The 23860-nt window shown below is 36.2% G+C and overlaps 1 protein-coding gene across 1 annotated transcript in view; it reads left to right on the top strand.

The window, feature by feature from the left end:
- Positions 1-23860, top strand: part of tln2b (talin 2b) — a 171725-nt gene that overhangs the window by 70337 nt on the left and 77528 nt on the right. The window contains exons 2-9 of the mRNA XM_016277766.1: positions 9964-10137; positions 11353-11450; positions 11558-11687; positions 14872-14935; positions 15409-15517; positions 19432-19559; positions 19835-19898; positions 21501-21605. Coding sequence (XP_016133252.1) covers positions 10002-10137; positions 11353-11450; positions 11558-11687; positions 14872-14935; positions 15409-15517; positions 19432-19559; positions 19835-19898; positions 21501-21605 — 834 coding nt within the window. The 5' untranslated portion in view covers positions 9964-10001. The remainder of the gene's footprint in view (positions 1-9963; positions 10138-11352; positions 11451-11557; positions 11688-14871; positions 14936-15408; positions 15518-19431; positions 19560-19834; positions 19899-21500; positions 21606-23860) is intronic.

The following is a 23860-nucleotide window of genomic DNA, read 5'->3' as shown; positions in this document are numbered from 1 at the left end:
AAGAACGCATGTCACACCTCTGTTCATCAATTTGCACTGGCTACCCTCGCATTAAATTCAAGGCATTAATGTTTGCCTACAAAACCACCACTGGCTCTGCACCCCTTTACCTAAATTCATTACTTCAAAGTTATGTGCCTTCTAGAAGCTTGCGTTCTGCAAGTGAACGACGCATTATTGTGCCATCCCAAAGAGGCACAAAAGCACTTTCAAGGACTTTTTCATTAACTGTTCCCTCCTGGTGGAATGACCTGCCCAACTCAATCCGAGCAGCTGAGTCTTTAACCATCTTCAAGAAATGACTAAAAACACATCTCTTCCACCTTTATTTGACCCTCTAACTATAACACTTTCTATTCTATTTTAATCCTACTTTATCTATATTTATCTTCTTTTTTATTTTTTATTTTAAAAAACAAACAAACACTAGCTTTCTATTTTTTCTATTCTATCTACTTGTTTTTCTTTGTGTGTGTGTGTGTATAATATATATATATATATATATATTAATAAATGTCTGCTAAATGACTAAATGTAAATATTTTAAAGTATATTAAAATAGAAAACTGTTATTTTAAATTGCAATAATATTTAGCAAAATTACATTTCTTTTTCTGTATTTTTGATCAAATAGATACAGCCTTGAACCTACTAATCCCAAACTTTTGATCTTCTTCAGAAGATCTTTTTGGATGAACGTTCCCTTTAACCGTAAGTTATTTATTTACATGTAAAGATTTCCTCATTACGAGCTATTATGTCCAATTTCATTATATGTCCAATTTCACATTCAAATTCGCCTGTGATCTGTGGAAACTCATCAGTTGAAAGCAGCATTATGTCTAGTGCATACCAGAGCAGCTAGGTGAAGCGGATGTTCGCTGTGATACGGAGCTCTTGTGTTTGTGTGTGTTTGAGAGGGAGCGTGCTGTAGATCGCCCTCATGTCTTTCCATATCTCCATCTCCCTCAAAATATCCTGTTTGTCTTTCCAAGCTAAAGTTCACTCAGACCATCTCCAAATAGATGGAGTGTTTTCATTCGATGAAAAAATTATATAGAAGAACAAGACCTATGATCGTCCCTCTATTTATTCGACCTTCGTCAATATTACCTTTGATATCGCCCTTCCTTTGTTGCGGTGCCAATGTTTATAATAAAAGTAAGTCTCACAAAGATAGGCCTTGTTTAACGCAACCGTCCCGGCCACTCATTGCTAGCAGCTGGCCGGCGATGTTTACAAATCACAGCTGGAGGTTCTTGGGTCCGTCTTCCAAAGCTGTTCGGAATTCCTGCTCCGGTTCCGAGCGCAAACGCTTCCAGATTGTTGCTCTACGGGGCCTGACTCATACCAACCGGGGCATGAGAAAATGATTTGGGAGAGCACATAGACACACATTCGCACACAGTGTGATCATTAGCAAAGATTCAGAAGTTTGTGACTCACTGCTTTTAGATGTTCAGAGAGGGATGGTTATTTGGACATCTGGCGAAACTTCTATTAAACGCATTAAGGAAACTCATAAGAATTAGAAAACCGTATCGTCTGTAGTACTAACTGTCAGTCGTGTGTAAACAGTAAACAGAATGCTCATAGCAACACATATTGAATAGTTTAGACTTAACAAAAGACGAATTTGTTCAAGCTGACACCGCCAACCAATTCTAGATGAAACAAAGCCATAGACGTCATACGCCTGGACCAGCCGTGGAAGAGTCAATCACTGTTTGATACATTTTGTACACAAAAATGGCAAGAGCTGATTGATTTTGCTAGACAGAATCTGGCTTTTAGCAAGTCTTTGTCAGTGTGCTGGGGAAAGAAGTTCTGCTGCTTCAGTAAGCACTTCTAAACAACACTTGTTTTTGTAAAACAGTATTAATTGTACAAAGGGTTACGTTATAGCTACATGCACATTGTAATGTTAAGAAATCTATATGTTATTGTTAACTAACAATGAACAACATATTTGTAGCAATTTAGAGACTTTGATTGACTGGAATGGATGATGTCGTTATTGCAATTTTTTAATGGACTAGTTTAAAAATATACATTGTATTACGAAAATATTATTTATATATACACTACACTGTTAATTTCACTTTCAATTCTTATGGTTTGTTTTTGATGTGCTTATCTTATTTTTAATTTTGTCTGTTTGTTTGTTAGTTTGTGGGGTATTTTTTGTTTTGTTTGTTTTTTTTGTGTTTTGATTTGTTTGGTTTTGTTTAGGGTTTTTGTTTTTTGTTTGTTTTTGTTTTTTTCTGAAATTTTTACAATTTAAAATAACTGTTTTCTATTTTAATGTGTTTAATTATTGCTATGATGTCAAAGTTGAATTTTCAGCATCATTACTCGTCTTTAGTGTCACATGAGTCTTCAGAAATCATTCTAATATGCTGATTTGAAATATTTCTTTTCATTTTTGAAATGTAAACTATGATGCATTTTTAAAGATTCTTTATTAATAGAAAGTACAAAAGAACAGCATTTATTTGAAATGAATTTTTGTATCAAATATTTTCGTTGCTGTCACTTTTTTTACATGAAGACTTAATGCTAGCTGTATTAATATACATGTTTCCTACACAAATCAATAAAAGTGATTAGCTATGCATTGTTATAGTAGTTGTAAATAAGATGCAGTGTGGGCCAAACTTTACTTATAGTCAGAAGTTTAGATATGCAAAATATGATGAACTCATAGGCCTCAATCAAAGCCTTTCCCTGCTGTAATACCTGTTTAGGTGAGAAGAACCAGACGACTGAAAGTACACTCTCCTTCCGATCACACACTCTGTAATGAATTCAGGACTAGTGACCTCTGGGGCTCTTCTCTTTGCTTTTGTTATTACTGCAAATCACCGCACTGCAATCCCTTCCAGATGGCCCCATCTTCTCCCTCGGCCCAATTGAATTGCCCGTTTTTATGACTGCATCCCCAAGCATGTTTTCATGCGTCTTTTTGTCTACATCCGGAAACTTTTTTTTTTTTTGGGTAAATACAACAGCATAACTTAATATGGCTGCAGTCGTGGAGAAGCCCTGGCTCTGTTTAGAGAGTATGCCCTCGAGTGGCACTTTAAAGTCCAACGTTAAAAGCAGATGATGCTTAGAAAGCATCATGTCAGATTTCGCTTCTGTTGCTGAGGCTGGACTGGCTAATTAGCTGATCTTGAACTTTCTGCAAGGGTCACAGAGGAGATGCGTTGTTCTCGAATAGCAGAAGTTAGGACTGCAAAATTGTTTTAAAAAGATAGCATTAAATAAATCAAGAATGATGGGATTACAATTGCAGTTTCTATATGTGAAAAGTCAGGCTTACAATTATTCCTTTTATGTCAGAAATGTTATTTTTTTATTGTAGTGAGTTTGTAGTGTGTTCATTTCAGTTTCATTTGTTTTGGTATTTTGTTTTTTATGTGTGTTTATCTTTGTGTGTGTGTTTTGTTTTGTGTTTTGTTTTGGTCTGGTCTGGTCTGGTCCAGTCCAGTCCAGTCCAGTCCAGCATTATAACCAGTCACACACTTGTCCATTGGGTGCATAAATCCAATGACAGATCAGATACATTTCAGTGAATCTACAAAGCTTGAATAAAATTACTATTAATATCAAGGGAAATCATCAACAGTTATGATTTGTCTCATTCTTGCAATCCGAGTAGGTGTTGCATCCAGACTAGAGAGCCCCAAATGAAAGATTTGAATGTAACTAGCATGACAGTACAGTTATATAAATGGCTGCTTACCTCACCCACCCCTTTGACAATTCCTCTGGCATCCCTCCACCTCCCCAACTCCACCTTTAGTCTCTATAATTAAGTCAATCCCGGGGGGGGGGATTGATTCAGCATTGATGGTGCCTTTCCAGATGTGTAAGCTGCCCATGCCACACGCACTCATGCAACCCCATACCATCAGAGATGCAGGCTTCTGAACCGAGCGCTGATAACAACTTGGGTTGTCCTTGTCCTCTTTAGTCCGGATGACATGGCATCCCAGTTTTCCAAAAAGAACTTCAAATTTTGATTCGTCTGACCACAGAACAGTTTTCCCCTTTGCCACAGTCCATTTTAAATGAGCCTTGGCCCAGAGAAAACGCCTGCGCTTCTGGATCATGTTTAGAAATGGCTTCTTTTTTGACCTATAGAGTTTTAGCCGGCAACGGCGAATGGCACGGTGGATTGTGTTCACCGACAATGTTTTCTGGAAATATTCCTGAGCCCATGTTGTGATTTCCATTACAGTAGCATTCCTGTATGTGATGCAGTGCCGTCTAAGGGCCCGAAGATCACGGGCATCCAGTATGGTTTTCCGGCCTTGACCCTTACGCACAGAGATTGTTCCAGATTCTCTGAATCTTTGGATGATATTATGCACTGTAGATGATGATAACTTCAAACTCTTTGCAATTTTTCTCTGAGAAACTCCTTTCTGATATTGCTCCACTATTTTTCGCCGCAGCTTTGGGGGCATTGGTGATCCTCTGCCCATCTTGACTTCTGAGAGACACTGCCACTCTGAGAGGCTCTTTTTATACCCAATCATGTTGCCAATTGACCTAATAAGTTGCAAATTGGTCCTCCAGCTGTTCCTTATATGTACATTTAACTTTTCCGGGCTCTTATTGCTACCTGTCCCAACTTTTTTGGAATTGGGTTTGTACTTCTCTGGTGTAGACAGCAAATCAAATCTGTTTGCAGTTTATCATTCTTAAAGTTTTGAACATTTGAACCTCTTGTTAAACCTAGATATGTATGGAATCTTCTTCGACAGAATTTAACAAGATATTCACACTTATATCTGTGGACCTGATTATCATAGTGGCTTGTATGTAACCACCTTGGAATTACCCAGAATACTCTAGAAACCAACTAGCAATGCCTTTGCAACCACATAGCTGGAAAGCCTGTTGACATTTAGATTTAAAACAGTACATTTTACCGTATTTAAATCCATTGCCTATATTTTTCAACACAATCAGTTGAAAAAGTGCACAGGGCTTTGGCTAATTCTTATATTACTGTGACGATTCCTGCTTTCCTAGTGTCCCCCAGGAGTCAATTATTACTGCATGTAGAGAGTCACATGCTGTTTAGGGGTTGAACAGTGTGAGAGGTGGAATGCTTTGAGCCTGGCTGGAAGTTCGGAAAGAAATGAGAGGTATTTTGCAGCGTCTGTCACGAAGGGTCAGAAGGAGAAATGGGAGTGCCCAGTGTGGGGCTTCTGGGAGGCTGTAGACGAGAGATTAAGGGGGCAGGTGGTATGTCACATTGCTTTCTCCATCTTGCAGACTCAGTGTCATATATGAACCATAGATTTGCGGTCATGTGCATTGTGCATGCCAGTACATTAGCAAGGTCAGACAATTGTTCTCACAATACAGCTGAAGGGCCAAGGATGTATAAAAGTGCCTGTGATAAAAAAAAAAGTAAAAAAATCCAAAAATCTTTTAAAAATCTAATTGTATGTTTGTGTGTGTGCGTGTAATGCAGGGATCCTCAAATCTGGCCCACGAGATCCACTTTCCTGCAGAGTTTAGCTCTAACCCTAATCAAACACAGCTGAGCAAGCTAATCAGTGTCTTCAGGATCATTAGAAAATCACAGGTAGGTGAGTCTCTGTTAATGAATGGCGCTGACGCACAATTTCATTTACTACACACACACTGAAGCACGCCTGACACTCGCGGTGATTTCAGCGTCTGCCGTCTCACTAAATGGGGACGTAAACACATGATCAACATCTCCAGAACTGCTCTGAGAGTCACTTCATGAGCATTTTAGCGTTTGATTTGAGTAAAACTAGCATCATATCACAAACACAGAACTTTAAAGGTATTCACGGCAACCCGTCAAAATAAAAGTTTGGTTTGATTTGAAGACATTGTGCCTTATAACTATTTTTCAGTAGAATGTACATTGCCTACTACTACTACTAAAATGAAACAAACACTATTTTTTAAGGAATAATCACACAAAACATTTCTTCAATGTTTTAATTTTAATAGTAAATCCCCTTTGTTTGCCAAAAAATCTTGTTTGCTTAATTTTCAATAATTAAAAGATAAATGATAAATTAAATTAATGTTTTATGCCTTCATTTGATAACCAGAAAATTTTAAATAAACAACACAGAATTTCTGAGGGGGAAAAAAATCACAAGGCTACTTTAAGAAAAACAAAATGAATAAATTAAGTTGTTTTATGCATTCAAATAATTAGACATGCTAAAACACAGAATTTGTTAACAATAAAAAATATAAATAATATGGTGAGAAAAAATAAAACATTTCATAGGGCCCTAAACATGTAATTTTTGTTAAACTTTTAAAACATGTATGTGAAAATTTATAAGTTTGATGATTTTAATTAATTAGACATGTTTTTTAATTAATAAAATTTAATTGAACTATTAAAAAGGAGTCGAGAAAAATTTAAACAGAAAAAAATGGAATCCAGAAAATTAAAACGGAATTTAGGCCCTAACTATCCCTCAGCCTTGCAGTGCCCCCCAGTTTGGGAACCACTGCTTTATTCTTTTAAATGGATACATTAATGTATCCATTTAATGTGTTTATTATATATTTTTTTATTAAAGTGGAAATCAGTTTACTAAATAATGTAAACTTGACTGACTGCTTCACTTCCACTTTAAAGGGATATTTGGGTTGTTTATTATTTATTTTTATTTATACGATTTATAAATGGTCAAATCAAGTTTATTTGTACAGCGCTTTTCACCATACATGTTGTTTATTACTGCATAAAATGTATTAAAATAGATGTTTCATTTCATAAAGTACAAGTTGATTTCAAAATGCACCTACAAATTATCTGCATTTTGTGTTTTTCAGTTGAATAAAAGACTATTTTTCCCTATATATTTCATCATTGAGGAATTCTTAAAAAAAAAAGTCTAAAAATCTCGTCTCGTCTCGTCTCGTTCTTGTTCTCGTGAACCCAGTCTCGTGTCTCGTCTCGTGGGATAAGTGTCTCGTCACACCTAATATACATATATATATATATATATATAACTTTTACAATATTTTCAAGGTATAAACATTATATTTTTGCATTTTTATTATTTTATTTTTTACAGATATTAATTTTTGGTGGAAGTCATTAAACAATCGAAAATACAGTTTGTACAGTATAAAAACCATTATGTCTATGGAATGTCCCCATAAAACATTGAAACCCAATGTGTGTGTGGTCTCTGTGGGACTTCTCATCTGGTCCACAATACCTCTGCATGTCCCTTGTGTGCCCTCCTCTGAATGAAAGGACTATACAGAGCTTTTCTCCCTGCTTATTATTGTGTGTATGTGTGCGCACGCACACATGCACACTTGGTGACTGAGTGAGTAGACAATGTGGAGCTCGTTCACAAGTCCATTATCGAAAAAAGATTAGTCCTCTCTGTCTTCTGTTAAAGTATTCCTGGCGCTGGTGAGATACTATCAGACAGACACATCTCACTTCATACCTGACTCTCAGTCACTTCAGCTGGACTGTCTGACTGTGATTTCTGGGCTGTTTATAATGGTTTCTTTGATTTGAGAGTATGTCTTCTCTATTTGGTCTGAGTTTCTGATTTTTATTTTAGTTTGATACTGATTTTAAAGTACTTTGTCAAGTGGAAGTGCCACAGAATCTGGCCAGGGTCTTTTACTGCAGCACTACCCATATTCTGGTGTACTTCACCCTGTGAGGCCTCAGAGAAACAAAACCATTTTCTTTAAGAATCTGATACAGATGAGATGGCAGTTTGATCTTGGTTACGAGATCTTTGTTATCTGATATTAATTGTAAGTCTGATCTCGTTTGCAAGTCTGTGCTCTGTTACACAATAAGTTCTCAGGTATTAATCTGATCTACGTTATGTGTCTGATCTGTTACAAATCTCTGGTACAGAGTGGTACAGGTGCAGACTCTGGCAATCTCAGTTACAAGTCAGATCTCTTCTCTGAATCTGATCTCTGTTACAGATTTGATCTCATCTAAGTCTGACTTTTTTATGAGTGAAATGTCTAGTATGAGTCTGATCTCTGGTATGAGTCAAATCTCTTATGCAATCCTGATCTCAATTATGAGTCTGATCTCAGTTAAGAGTTGGATCTCTGTTACGAATAAAATCACTGGTACAAATCTCATGTCAGTTACAGGTCAGATCTGTGCTCTGATTTCTGTTGCAAATCTGATCTCTCATTTGAATCTGATCTGTTACAGTTCAAATCTCTGGTATAAATCTGATCTCAGTTGTGAGTCTGATGTCTGGTACAAGTCAAACCACTGATATGATTTAGATCTCAGTTATGAGTCAAATCTCTAATACGATTCTGATCTAAGTTTCAGGTAAGATCTCTACTCTGAATCTGATCTCTGTTGCAAATCTGATCGCTGCTTTGAGTCTGATCTGTTGGGAGTCAAATCTGTGGTACGAGTCAAGCCTCTTTTACAAATCTGATCTCAGTTACAAACAAATCTCTGGTGCAAATATTGTGTCTGATCTGTTACAAATCAAATCTCTGGTACAAATCTGATCTCAGTTACGAGTCAGATCTCTGCACTGAATCTGATTTTTGTTGCAGATCTGATCTTATCTAAGTCTGATTTGTTACGAGTCAAATTTCTATGAGTCTGATTATGAGTCTCTTATCAGTCTTATCTCAGTTACGAGTTGCATCTTTGTTACGAAAGAAATCACTGATGCAAATTTCATGTAAATTACGAGTCAGATCTTTGCTCTGGATCTGATTTATGTTGCAAATCTGATCTTTCATTTGAGCGTGATCTGTTACGGGTCAAATTTCTGGTATAATCTGATCTCAGTTGCGAGTCTGATACTCTAATGCAATTCTGATCTCAGAAGTCAAATCTCTGCTCTGAATCCCCTGTTGAAAAAAAACAGCATATGCTGGTTAGGTATGTTTTGAAGCATGACAGCTGGTTTGAGCTTGTTTAAGCTGGTCTTTATTTAGTCATGAGCTGGTTTAAGCTGGTCCTGAGCTGGTTATAAGCTGGTTATGAGCAGGAGCATATTAAACCAGCTCAAACCAGCTGCCAAACTTCAAAACATACCTAACCAGCATATGCTGTTTTTTTTCCAACAGGGTCTGATTTCTGTTGCAGATCTGATCGTTGCTTTGAGTCTGATCTGTTGGGAGTCAAATCTTTGGTATTAATCTGATCTATTGCGAGTCTGATATGAGTCAAATTTCTTATACAAATCTGACCTCAGTCACTAGTCTGATCTCAGTTCCAAACAAATCTCAGGTAAAAAAATCTCATGTCAGTTACAAGTCTGATTTCTGCAGATCTGATCTCTGGTATGAATCTGATCTCAGTTACTAGTCACTTCTCTACTCTTATGTCTGTCGCCAATCTGATTTCGGCTTTGAGTTTGATGGTTATGAATCTGATCTTGTGATTTGCTGATCTCTATTGATATCTTGTCGCGTCAATCAAACACTACCGTAATTCAGAAATATTCTGCTTGATCTTAGTCTCTCTCTATAACCACTTTACCTGATTTTTAAAACTGGAAGGTTTCTCTCTTGTGGAAAGATTATATTTCATAGCTATGATATTTGGTTGAGGTTGAGTGAGCCTAGGCTAAACACCCAGTTGGCAGTAGAATCTTTTCCTCTGCTCAGTATTTAAAGGGCAGTGCTGTTCTACTAATCTAATAACTACATTACAGCCGTCTCTTGGCAGTAAGAAGCTCATATTGTAAGCCTACACAAAGCTCTGATCTCGCTCTCTTATCTTCAGTGGCAGGCATATTTCATTAACCAGTGCTAGAGTTGAACTCAACTGCAAATCACTTGTGTTCACATTTACGTCTGCTCCAGTTAATCCAGATTAAAACATGTTTTGATGTAGTGGTGTGGACTTCAAAGAATGAACGGGTGCTGGTCGTTTCAGAGAAACTGACAGATTGTTTATTTTGGTCTCTACAGGTGTGTTAGTGGGTGCTCCCATTCGAGCAGCAGTCACGATGGTGGCCCTGTCGCTGAAGATTTGTGTGCGACAGTGCAATGTGGTCAAGACGATGCAGTTTGAGCCCTCAACTCCGGTTTACGACGCCTGCAGGATTATCAGAGAGCGAGTTCCAGAGGCCCAAAGTGGACAAGGTAAGATTTGCAGAATATTCCTCTAGGCTTCCCACCATTTTACGCTCTACAACGCTTTACTACAACTCCGTTTCTGTTTGTTTGAGCATCAAACCAGCCGGACACAGCAACACTGGTTCAATCAGTGGTGTGAGTTTGGGGGCGGGACTAGCTTTTTGTTCAACCAATGGTAGATGGGGGAGTGTTCAGGAACGTTTTCGCAAGTCTTTTTGAAATTCTGTTTGGTGAATTTTAGGCAAAATTGTACGCTTTACTTTTTAACCAGCCTTGATGACCACCTGAAAAGGCAAGTCATTTTAGAGGCACAACAAGTTACTACGTTTTGATTAAAGATGACTTTTTTATTTTATTGGAATAAAATACACTGAATTATTCAAGTTTTTTAAGTTCATTAGGTCAATTTTGGATTCATATTTACAATTTCATAATTGGCACACATGTGTATTCAAATTGGCACATTTTGTCACATTTTCTGAGGAAAACTCTGGAATTACTTGGAATGGATTTAAATATACACTGTGTTAGAGAAACCAAGAATACCAATTTTTTGCGGATGATAGTATTATCTAAATATTCCTTAAACACACTTGGGGCAGGGGGAACTTTTATGTTCTGTCTAAATTTTGTAAATATCTGCAGAGCTTGACAAAAGTTTGGATTTATACCAGCTGCTTCACATCAGTAGATGTTTCTGTATCCGTCATGTCAAAACTTGGGTGGTAAAGTGTTACGCTATGTGCAACCTCAGCTGATGACCAGTTTTGCTTCAGGTTGAGTCTGATGGATAAGTGCACTCTTTCTCTTTCCGTCTCCACTCAAGTCATCAAACGGCCACAAAGTCGAGCATTAATGTTCTCTGCTTGCTGGAGCTTGTGAAATGGACTCCTGTGTGCTATCAGCTCAACAGGAGTCATCACTTCGGGATGAGTCTGCAGCTCTGCCACTCTGTGTACATTCATTATTCGGCCAGCTACAGTTATATGACTGTTTTCCCATGCGATGCACATGATTGCTGCCCTCAATGGCCACAATGAATTGGACTCATCTTATAAATGTCAATTGTTTCTTTTAGGATCAAAGACAAACTGCTTTTTGGTTTAATGAAGAGTCTGATATTTATTACAAACGTATTTGTAGACGTAACAGGATCTCTTTGATTTAGTATCTGCTTCCATGGGGCAAGTTGTTGTTTTAATTATGTAAAACTTATTGCAGCATCGGATTACGGGCTCTTCCTGTCCGATGATGACCCCAGGAAAGGAATCTGGTTGGAATCAGGGCGCACCCTTGATTACTACATGCTGCGGAACGGGGTAAATCGCATTATTTGACTTATCAGTATTCTCTTCAGACTTTCGTAAGTTTTTATTTCCATTGTGATTCTAAGCTTCATTTCAGCACTTATTCTCATCCTGTACAGGACGTCCTGGAGTACAAGAAAAAACAGAGACCTCAGAAGATCAAAATGCTGGATGGAACCATCAAAACCATAATGGTGGATGACTCCAAAACAGTAGGGGAGCTGTTGGTCACCATCTGCAGTAGGATAGGTGGGTCCTTCTTTTATCCTGTCAAGTTTGCCATAAATATTGGGCTTAAAACTTAACTGGGGGGTATTCCAGAAAGCAGGTTATGTGACATACCCAGGTATGTTTAAGGGTAAGTAAGCGGATAAACTCAGCTTTCGCTTCCAAAAACGGAGGTAACTTTCATGCTATGTAAGTAGCCATAGCAACTTATTCTCTGAACATAACCTACTCCGTAGTAGGTTCTGTTTCAGGGTTAGTTCACTTCAGCACTCTCAGCACATGCTTGACCTACTGTCGAGACTCCAGTGTGTGTGACAGATTGCGCACAATATTGTATATTATTACAATATAGTTATGTAATATATATATATATATATTAGGGCTGTCAGTTTAACGTGTTAACTTAATTAGTTATGAAAAATTTCTTTTAATGCAGTTAATGCACTGGCTCTGCCCCCAGATCTGTACATCATCTTACGTTTCATGCAGTTGACTGTTGACAAATAAGATGCAGGGCAACAACTCCATAAATGCAGTAATGCCCTAAAATTCAAGATATTGGTGCAAAAAGTCCCCCTGTATGAGATTTTATCTCACATTTATATCATACGATATCACACGAGCAGCGAGAGCAGTAGCCTATTACACGAGTGCTGATTTTGTCCCGAATATCATGAGTTTGATGTGATTTTATACAACAGTTCAGTAAATAAGAAGTTGATAGTTATATTTTAAACAAAATATTGTGTTTTTGCTCAGTTTTGCAGAGAACATATTACCTAAAGCCACAGCAGAATTGTCGCGCGTCTCCGAACAACACAGCAGTGTTTAGTTTCTGAATGAATCCGCGTTTTGAAAGATTCGTTTGTACCAATGATTTAATAGTCTATTCATAGAGCCGTTTACTTCATTCCTGAATGAATCAGCCATTTGAACGAATCAAATGACGACATTTACCGCCACCTGCTGGCAGATTTAGTTTCTTATTTAGAGTATCATTTCATAAAAAAACGAAATAACAAATAAAATTTTTTAATTTGATTTAAAAATTACAATTCTGTCATCATTTACTCACCCTCATGTTGTTTCAAACCTTTAATTTGTGGAACATAAAAGAAGGTTTTCTGAAGACGGTTGGTAACAAAGCTGTTTTAGTTACTAATGACTTTCATTGTATGAACCAAAAATACTGAGATGTTTCTAAAATTATCTTCTTTTATGTTCCATAGTTTACGTTAGGCCTGACACTGTGAGCCTAAATGTTTGTGTAATAAATTGTTGAATCAAATAAAATATTTCTTTCTAAAGCTACAATTTGTAAAGTCTACTTGATACTTTCTCATTTAACACAAAAACAGCTTTAAATAATTAATTAGATTAAAAATTTTAATCGACTGACAGCCCTAATATATATGTGTATATATATACATATATATATACACACACATATACACACAGGAGGGGTGGGATGTTAATCAGTACTGGCTTGGGATGAGCGTTATCACGCGTCTCAACCAATGAGAGCATTTGGTGTAGGCCTAAACTGCAGCAGCGCTCACATGAATGCTCCCGATAAAATTATTTAGGCTTTACAAACCACTGTTCACTGTTATTTTTAACAGAAAAGAATGCAGCATGCGCGTAACATAGACTGTAAAAAGGCTCGTAATCATGACTTCATAAGTGGGAAATAGGAAGTTTCCGATAGCATGTGAAGACGGCAGAGAAGCGCTCTCGCTCAGCACAGTGGAGTGCATCGTTTTGTTAACTTTGTGGTTTATTATTTTGAGTCGTTTGGGACGCGGTAACACATGGCCCTCTCATAATATATTGCTTTGCTATCACTTTTGCCACTCAGAAATGGTCACGCAATCATGCTGCAGCTGCACGTATCAGAAATTCTGCGCTCCGACACTACGTGCGTACACCTGAGCCCAACTGAACCGCGCTCTGGCCCACCTCTGGCCCAACCGAGCCAGGGCCGGCTAAATGAACCACTCCCGGGCGTGGCACGGGGTGATCACACTAGTCAAATGAACCGGGCTTTGGGGGTCAAACACGCTTGGGCACGGTTAAGATTGCCTAGTGTGAGTACACCCTTATACTCCCGCATTCCGTACACACGAATCTCTAACCGCCCACACCCGCACTCGCCCATCAAGTGTTGTCCCGCAGGTCCCACGGTCTCTACTCGGAAGGTGCCTGTTCTAATGTTATGATCGCGGCTCTGGACTCTGAGCATAACTTGTTTTTCTATAACAAACTATAAAATATTTTCTATAAAAACGTTAATGCCCTGGCAGTGGCAAATAGCTTTGGTTTTATATTTAATTTGATTACATTAAGGTTTAAGTTGAGATTTACAAGAAATATTTTAACTGCTACTATGTAAAAGGAATACTGCTGTAAAAAAAAAGCACCTTATTTGTTTAAAGTGTTTGCAAACCAGATGTTATTGCACTTTTGTTCATATAGCAGTACTTTTAAATAAAAAAAGTGCACAATACACTACTTTTGAATTCATTATTGAATTTTGTGCATAATGCGATTAATCGCAGAAAAATCATGCGATTAATCGCGATTAAAAATGTTAATAGTTGCCCAGCACTAATATATATATATATATATATATATATATATATATATATATATTATTGGCATATATAATAGTTATCTGTATAAATTATAAAACACTGTTATAACAAGGTAATTTTTTATTTATTATATATTTATTTAATTTTATATTATCATCTCACACATCATGGGTCAGCATTTTCTATAATGTATTTCTATAATAAAAATACATTTCTGATATGACTTATTATATAATTAGCATCAAACAAACAATATAATTCTTATTCTCATGGTTTAAAGATTTAACGGGAACAAATCCAATATTGGATTTATGACTCTTAAGCATCACATGAAAAATATGACTTTACATGGTCCTTTTCAGTTTAAATGGCCAGTTTAAGCGACAATGTGATGGAACTTAAAGCATTAGCCTCCTCATTTACATTTTATTTAATTTCTTTTTATTTCCCTGAATGATTTACAATCAAGCTGTTTTCATACATTCCTGTAAGCTTAATGATTTTTTATTCAGTTTCATACAAACTATTTATTTAGTTTCGTACAAGACCTGTGCTGGAGAGTTTGAAAGACTGACAGATAGAGATTATGCTGATTATCTTGTGCTCCACAGGAATCACTAATTATGAGGAGTACTCACTGATCCAAGAGCAGGTGGAGGAGAAGCGTGAGGATGGGCTATGCTAATGTTTTTCATGACTTCTTGTAGCTACCATTAAAACACGTTTGGGGGTTAATATTTTTAAAGACACTATTGAAATTATTGCTTGAAATTTTATTACATCATACTTTTACACCTTCACCTAATTAAGCACTTTTCGCAGGTTTTTTGCATAATCAATAATTTTGATGGATGGTTAGTTTAATGTGATTAAAAACATTTATCACAAAACACAACCGATAAAACTTTTTTAACAAGGAAACCAGGAATTATTATTTTTTTCCGTCATGCTAAGTTTGCACATGATCTTACATGTGATGTTGTCACACATTCACACAAGCATATTTTGTTCTCTCTCTGGTTTGAGTCAAAAGGACTTGTGTCACAAAGTGGCCAGTGGCTCTTCATGCATGCATGTTTATGTATGTAAATGTGTGTGTGTGTGTGTGTGTGAGAGTAGCACAGTGTGAATGTGTGTGTCCGCTCAAGGAGCTCTGCGCTAGTGCGTAGTTTCCCTCGAGGCCGTGAGCTGTTGGAGCAGACGGGCCGCAGTGCTCTGACCGGCCTCTGGAGCACACGGCTCGCTGCAGATGCATTAGTGTGTCTGCCTGAGGATTTCAGAGCAGATTTCAACTTCCCACTGACAAACACGCACATATTCTGTCACCTGCACTTAATAACTTATATAAGATGATGAATAAGCACTTTTTTTGCCAATATATGGTCAGTATTTCTGGGTTTGAAAGGAAAACATGGCTGTATCCTTGTTATTAAATGTGTGTTTACAAAATCACAAGTTTCCACATACTGTACACTTAAAAAATACTGTGGCAATATCATGGTGCTGTGGTTTTTACGTAACCAAAAATCATAGTTTTAGTATGGTAACCTACATACTACACTGTATTACCATGCATGGTGTTTTTAACCTTGGTACTGTCCAGAAAATATGGCAATACCATGTTCAAAATCATTATACAAATATGGTACCATATTCATTTACCGTAGTATAGAATGTACATGGTACTACATGGTATTTTTAAAGAAAACCATGGTATTAGCATGGTACATTTCCAAAAACAAAAGAAGGTTAAAGAAACCTAGTATCATCATGATATTTGTCTTAAAAACATAATAATACCATGGTACCCTATTATATACTCATGTACTATGATTACTGTATTTGTTTTTTTTTTAATCTGGTCAGGCTGGGAGACCAGCTATAGACAACGTATTACTATGATTACTATATTCATTTACCATGTACTTAAAAGAATTACCGCACTATTACCTTATACTATTACCTATGTCCAAAAACATGGTGTTTACATTTCTACTTCAGATTTCCATGGTATTAGCCTAATACATTCAAAAACGTGGTAATACCATGGTACTTTATCATATTCTTGCAACATGGTTCTGCTATGGTACCATGTCAAGACACATGGTATCCCTTATGAAACCATTGACCATGGTTTTCCTACAAATGAAACAAAAAACTATGGTTACTGTAGTTAAACCAATATTAACCACAAATTAACCATGGTTTTGCTACACTAACCATAGAATTTGTAGTAAAAATGTAATGGTAATCAACATGCCGAAAGACCATGGTTACTGCACTTTTACTATAATAAAACCATGGATAATTTTCATAAAGGTAATGCCTTTACGAGGGGATTTCATGGTATTAATTAATAATAAATCACTACTACTACTACTACTACTATTACCATGATGCTACTATTACCAAATCCGTGTACATGGTATTTACATGTTACTGTACAGTTGTTTTTTTATGAATTCCATGGGCTTTTTTTTGTAATTGATAGATTTACTGAGGTGTTTTGTCCATGCTGGTAAAAAGGTGCATGCGAGTCACTACACACACACACACACACACACATGTGCACGCATACTGTAACACTTCTCCTCCCTTTCCTCTGTCTTCCTCTGTAGTAAACACACACGCCCGCGTGAAATTTCCTGGCATGGTGCCACACACACCCACATACTTTCAGAAACAGAAGAGCACAGCTCTCACACACACACACACTGAGGCTGCTGCACATGTATGCGCTCAGGAGTGTTTGGCAGCCTGAAGGGGATTTCTCTGCTCCACGCTGGGGGCGTGAGCGCGTCATATCTTAGTTTGTCATGATGTGTTCCCATAAACCCTCACTGACTGTATCTGTTACTGTTACCATGTTGATGTCATCTGGGAGCGATGCGAGATGATTGGTGGATGTCCTGAGGGCGGGGCCCCTCACACACGGACTTGTTTATGATGATGTAAAACGTTCATGACCTCAGTCCCCACTCACAACATCAGCCAAGTATACACTCTCACAAACAAGCTTGTGTACGTTTCTGCCTCTGCTCTTATAATTACTTCATCCAGATTGTTTGAAAACTCACAAACTTGGCTCTGCAAATAGATGCCGCTTGTTTAGTAGATGCTCACTTGGTGGGTATTTTATTATTTATTTATTTATGAAATATTTTACATGGAAAGCACTAAAATATTTCTGTAAGATGCACCCTTTCAGGTTTTAAACTGAACTACACTCGGGTGTATATCAGGAGGACCCTCTGTAATATTAGACTGCACTCAGTGTCACCACGCAGTGTTATTGAAACATCTTAAAGGGATCGTTCACATAAAAATGATAATCTGTCAGTATTTACTCGCCCTCATGTTGTTCCAATCCCACATGCTGTTACTTTTACTCTGTGGAGCTCAAAAGGAGAATTTTTAAAGAATCTTCTCGAAGTGCTTTTCCATATAACAGAGATTCCTGAACTTTTTTGGCAGCTGAACCTCTTTGATGAAAAATGATTTCTTGAAGTACCACCTGTGATTTTGAGTTAATATTTCAATATTTAATGACACATTCACATGTTTCATGGTTTTCTGATGTTGGTCACCCAAAATAAAAGGTTTTATACTTTTTAATAAGTGTTTTATTTGATTCTCTTTGTTTTAAAATTGTTTATTTATTGTAATTTTAAGTATTTTTATTTAATCATTAGCCTTTCATCAACTCACAAACCCCCTGCATTTCCACCCTAATTTGGAAACCCTTTGTTTTCTGTTTGCTTGTTTGGTTGAATATTTCTTTTATTTTTTTCAATTTTTTTGCATTTGGATTGGTTTAGTAGTTTAGTTTGGCCTGTTTTTGTTTTGGGGGGGGAGGGTGTTTTTTGTTTGTTTTCTGTTTGTTTGATTAGTTTTGTTTTGTTTGTTTTTTTTATTAGTTTTTTTGTTTGGTTTAGTAGAGTTTGGCTTTTTTTTGGGGGGGGGGGGGGGTTGTTTCTTTTTGTTTTTTTTTTGGTTTGTTTTTTTTTTTGGTTTATGTTCATTAAGTGGGTTGGTTTGGTTTACTTTATTTTGGTTTTCTTTAGATTGGTTTGGTTTTGAACTTGACAGATATTGCTATTAGTTGTTATATAGTATTCTTGTATGAACTTGTTTGGAAAAAATAGTGTAAAGTTTATTTCAAATTTCGAATTTTCCGCTTTAAAAAAAACAAGCATACAGATTTGTAATGATATGAGTGAGTAAATGATGGCCGAATTTGTATTTTTAAGTGAATTGCTCCTTTTATGTCTTTTTTTTTTCTTTTGGGCATTTGTATCTCTGCTGAAATGGAGAAACTAATGTTGCTTCTAAGATTGTGTCCGTACAATCCCAGCAAGTCTGTTAAAGCGTGCCTGCAGGAATCACGTGTTATGTGTTTTTTTTTTTGGTTTGGTAGAGTTTGGCTTTTTTGGGGGGGGGGGGGCGGTTGTTTCTTTTTGTTTTTTTTTTGGTTTGTTTTTTTTTTTGGTTTATGTTCATTAAGTGGGTTGGTTTGGTTTACTTTATTTTGGTTTTCTTTAGATTGGTTTGGTTTTGAACTTGACAGATATTGCTATTAGTTGTTATATAGTATTCTTGTATGAACTTGTTTGGAAAAAATAGTGTAAAGTTTATTTCAAATTTCTAATTTTCCGCTTTAAAAAAAACAAGCATACAGATTTGTAATGACATGAGTGAGTAAATGATGGCCGAATTTGTATTTTTAAGTGAATTGCTCCTTTTATGTCTTTTTTTTTTCTTTTGGGCATTTGTATCTCTGCTGAAATGGAGAAACTAATGTTACTTCTAAGATTGTGTCCGTACAATCCCAGCAAGTCTGTTAAAGCGTGCCTGCAGGAATCACGTGTTATGAATTGTGTGCTACTGCTTAAAAAAACAAGAAGTCAAGATGAGAAGCCTTCCTCAACTCACAAAATCATTTTATCTCGCAGCTATATGTCGCTAAAGTTGCTTATTAGCGATATCTCATCTCTGCACAGAGATTCTTGTGTTAATATACTGATCTGAATATTCTTTAAAGATGTTGATGGCCCTTCAAATGTTTTTGTCTGCGAATGTTAGCGGATGCACCGCATACTTTCTGTAACATCTTTGTTAGCACCCTCATTACATTCTGTAACATCTGCTCTTGTTTCCTGTCTCCATTTCAGGCCAGGGATGACATTCTGAACGGATCCCACCCCGTGTCCTTTGATAAGGCCTGCGAGTTCACTGGAATTCAGGCACAGATCCAATTCGGTCCCCACGTGGAGCACAAACACAAGCCAGGATTTTTAGAGTAAGACCACATGCCTTGTAGCTGCGGTATCATATGTAGCCCATTCAACACTGTCACTGTAACACACACACAGGCTCTTTCAGTTGTTATCTGATTACATTTTAGACCAGACAATTATTTGCAAGAATTCTGTGCTGTCTGGAAACCTTAACAGTCAGTGTGGGCATATGTTATGAAGATGTAATTCCCCCCAGGATGACCTCATGTGTTTTGTTCTGCTCTGATGGAAAAATGTTTGTGTAGTATGAGAGTAAACATGTGAAATGTATTTGCAGCCTGAAGGAGTTCCTACCAAAAGAATACATCAAACAGAGGGGGGCGGAGAAGAGAATTTTTCAGGTACGTGAACCTCTGACGGCTTTACACAATCCGGTATTCTAAGAAAACATACTATTAGGCACTGTCCATGACTAACATACAAAAAACAGCCTGAAACCATTAAAAATTAAGGGTTTTTGAATATTTCAACACATGGTCACTGAAAGGAATGTCTTAACCTTGGAGAAAATGTGGATTGCAGGAGGTCAAGCTAAATATTGCGTGAGTGGTTTTATTTTCTGTTCATTCTATGGGGTTTGGAATTTTTGCAACCTTGTTATTAATATTTGGAACATATCTAAGTACGGCCTAAATGCAATTTTATACCATGATTTGTGTATTTCCCCTTAATTTTAAACTTAAATATCAAAATTTTATTTTATACAAAATTGTAAAAATGAAATTGATATGAAATCTGAGTAACAGGGTTGAAAATCAAGCTGAAATTACAACCTTGTCTGGAATCAAAGCTTTGTTTGTAAATATTGATACATTTCCTATCAATGAAAAAAAAAATTTGATTTCTTTCAGTTTTTGTTTTCTTACAGTAACTTTGGTAACAGGGTTGAATGGTTGAGCTGAAATCGCAATAAACAACAGTGGTTGTAAAAAACTGGAAAAAATGTAATGTGTTATAATGCAAAATATGGGATACAGCTAAATATTTAACTTTTGGTAGTTAAAAAGATTTCTTTAAAGTTTGTTTTATTAAAATTGTTTTATTACAATGTACAGAATATCAATTCAATAGATAATTTCAATTCTGTAGATAACTGTATGATTTTAATTATGATTGGCAAAAAAGAAGAAAAAATAAATCTTGCGTACAAACATTGTTGTTTCCTGTGATTTAAGCTCAACCATTCAGCCCTATTTCCAAAGTTATTGTAAGAAAACAAAAAGGAAAGAAATCAAACAAATATTTTTTTAATTAATAGGAATTTTAGCAATAATGACAAACAAAACTTTGATTCCAGACAAACTAGCTCGTAATTTAAGCTTGATTTTCAACCCTGTTACTCAGATACATACATATATATATTAGTGCTGTCAAATGATTAATCGCATCCAAAATAAAAGTTTTTGTTTACATAATATATGTCTGTGTACAGTGTATATTTATGATGTATATATAAATACACGCACATACAATATATATTTTGAAAATATTTACATGGATTTACATGTACAGTATATATTTATATAATTTATATTATATATAAATACATTTAAAATATAAACATAACATATTTTTCTTAATTATATACATGCAGATTAATCGATTTATATACAGTATACATAATAAATATACACAGTACACACACATATATTATGTAAACAAAAACGTTTATTTTGGATGCGATTAATCGTTTGACAGCACTAATATATATATATGTGTGTGTGTGTGTGTGTGTGTGTGTGTATCTGAGTATTACTTCTCATAACGTGTTTTTATGTGTTTTCAGCATATATCTGAAAAGCTCTCCTGAGCTCCATGAGCTCTCCAGTGTGAATTAAAACCTTATTAAAAACACAACTGACTAAGTTGGCTTGTTACCAAAAGGTTGTTGGTTCAAATCCCACAATGGCTGAGAAGTGTTCATATCTTAATCTCCTCACCAGGATCACAAAAGCTGCGGTGAGATGACAGAGATTGAGGCAAAAGTAAAGTATGTGAAGCTTGCCAGGTCCCTACGCACATACGGAGTGTCCTTTTTCCTGGTGAAGGTGAGTATTTTACAGTTCAAACTTTAGATTCTGATTCTATTCGAAGTTTTAAAATGCAGATAAATGGTCACAAACGGTTGTGCATGTAGCCAGCTAATATCACACAACAGAAACATTTTATTAAAGTTATTGCCCTTGTATAATCTTGTGCCGCACAGTATTTTGCTCTTATCAACTTCAATTCAGACTGCAAGTTCACAAGTCGAGTAAAATATCATTTCTTTTGCCGTGGCGCAGCACTGCCGATACTTCGCCGTGCAGTAAACTTTGGACTGTACAGTAAACCAGCAAAAAAAATGTTTGGAAAGACTACTAAATAATTTATACTATCAGCACTATCAGAGAATACAAGCGCAGACAGATTCAAAATAATATCCAAAAGACTGTCTATAGCAGTTTCTTCAACAACAAGCACTTTATTTCTTGTGTGTGTGCGCGCGTTTTTGTGACATATGAGGACACAAATTTGTATAATGACATGGGTATGACATAGGCATTACAAGGAGAAGGTGATTTATGAGGACATTGCCCCATATTTCAAAAGGCTTATAAATCAAACAGAATGAGTTTTTTTGAGAAAGTAAAAATGAACAAAGTTTCCTGTAAGGGGTAGGGTTAGGGTGTATGGTTGGTGTAGGGCAGGGTTCCTCAATAGGCGGCCCGCGGGCCACATCCGGCCCGTGAGAGAAAAAGTTGGCCCGCACTAATTTCAAATAATGTGACATGAAAATTCAAACGCAGCATCAGAAAGCTACATTAACTTACATTGTGTCTACACCGTACGCGCCGCGACGCAGTAAAATACAATACAACTCATTATAATCAGAGATGCTGTCTTGGATGCGGCGAGACACGACAAATCCCCAACAGTGAACTGCTGACTCGTTCTATTTATAATGTACTGACACAACGTTCAAATGATTTGCAATGCTTTGTCGCGTCCAGTGTAGATGCGATGTGACAGCAAGTGTGTAGAAAAGAAAAGTGGACACGGAAAATAGATGATTCAAATGTGAATGGACAGTTTTGAGTGAGTGAGTGAGTGATATCTTTGTTATGGAATACACGTGTTGGTTCGCAGTGAGTTCACAGTTTTAACGTACATGTTTGCTTTAATTTATTTTCAAGATCTGAGGTAAAATATCTAGCCTATTGTTGCTTTCACTATGGCTATAAAGATAACGCAAAATAATATTCAAACTCACATTAGACACTTTTTACATTGATTAAAGCACATAATCATTACCTGAGATTATCACTGTCATATTTTGTATGTTGTTCCTGCAGCGACGTCGCAGAAACTAAAAACCGTTCCTTAAATAGAATTCCATGTTGCTTATTGTCACGTGTCGCTGTCGCGGGTGGTTAGGACACAAACTACATGAAAAAGATACTTTTTATCTCGTCGTGTCTGGTTGGGACACACGGTGTTACAGTTTGATCCCCCCAAAAAAATCTAAGCATAAAAATATTAATACTGACAAATATAATAATTGAATAAGTAATTAGGGAAAGTGGAGAGAAGAGATCCAGTCCGGGGACGAGCAGGAACAGTTGATTTGAATGGCAGACATGGAGATCCAGATTTTTTGTTTGTTCATTTGTTTTTAATATTCAACAGGCAAAGTTCTTCTGTATCTAAATGCAAAATGTTCATTATTGTTTGAATAAAACAGACTACTGGGGAAAAAATCTGAATATTCATCTTGTGACCATCTTGTGGTTATTTTAACAAAAGCAACAATAATATAATCATTTTAATAATAATAACAATTATATATATATATATATATAGGCCAGTGGCCCTTGGCTTGGTATTGTTGGCAGAATTCGGCCCTCGGCGAAAACTAATTGAGGAACCCTGGTGTAGGGCGATAGAAAATACAGTTTGTACAGTATAAAAACCATTACCCCTATGGAAGTCCCCACAATTCACAAAAACAAACCTGTGTGTTTGTGTTTGAAAATGAAGGTCTTATTAAATCTGTGAAACTGTCTTGGAAATTAATTTTATTGTATTTTCCAGACGTTTAATCGTATAATAATATTATTAGTATTATTTACACAAATCATCTCAAATTGTATAAAAAATATTTACATTTATTTTTGCATATTACTGTCCCTCATTTTGGCACAAAGAATGGCTGCCATCACATTAATTATATTTGAAAATATATATAAAAAAAATTATATATATATATATATATATATATATATATATATATATATATATATATATATATATATATATATAT

The sequence above is a fragment of the Sinocyclocheilus grahami genome, unplaced genomic scaffold, assembly GCF_001515645.1.
Source record: "Sinocyclocheilus grahami isolate Dianchi unplaced genomic scaffold, SAMN03320097.WGS_v1.1 scaffold115.1, whole genome shotgun sequence".
Taxonomy (NCBI): domain Eukaryota; kingdom Metazoa; phylum Chordata; class Actinopteri; order Cypriniformes; family Cyprinidae; genus Sinocyclocheilus; species Sinocyclocheilus grahami.
Note: the sequence above shows the minus strand (reverse complement) of the source record. Positions and strands in the feature narration are given on the sequence as shown.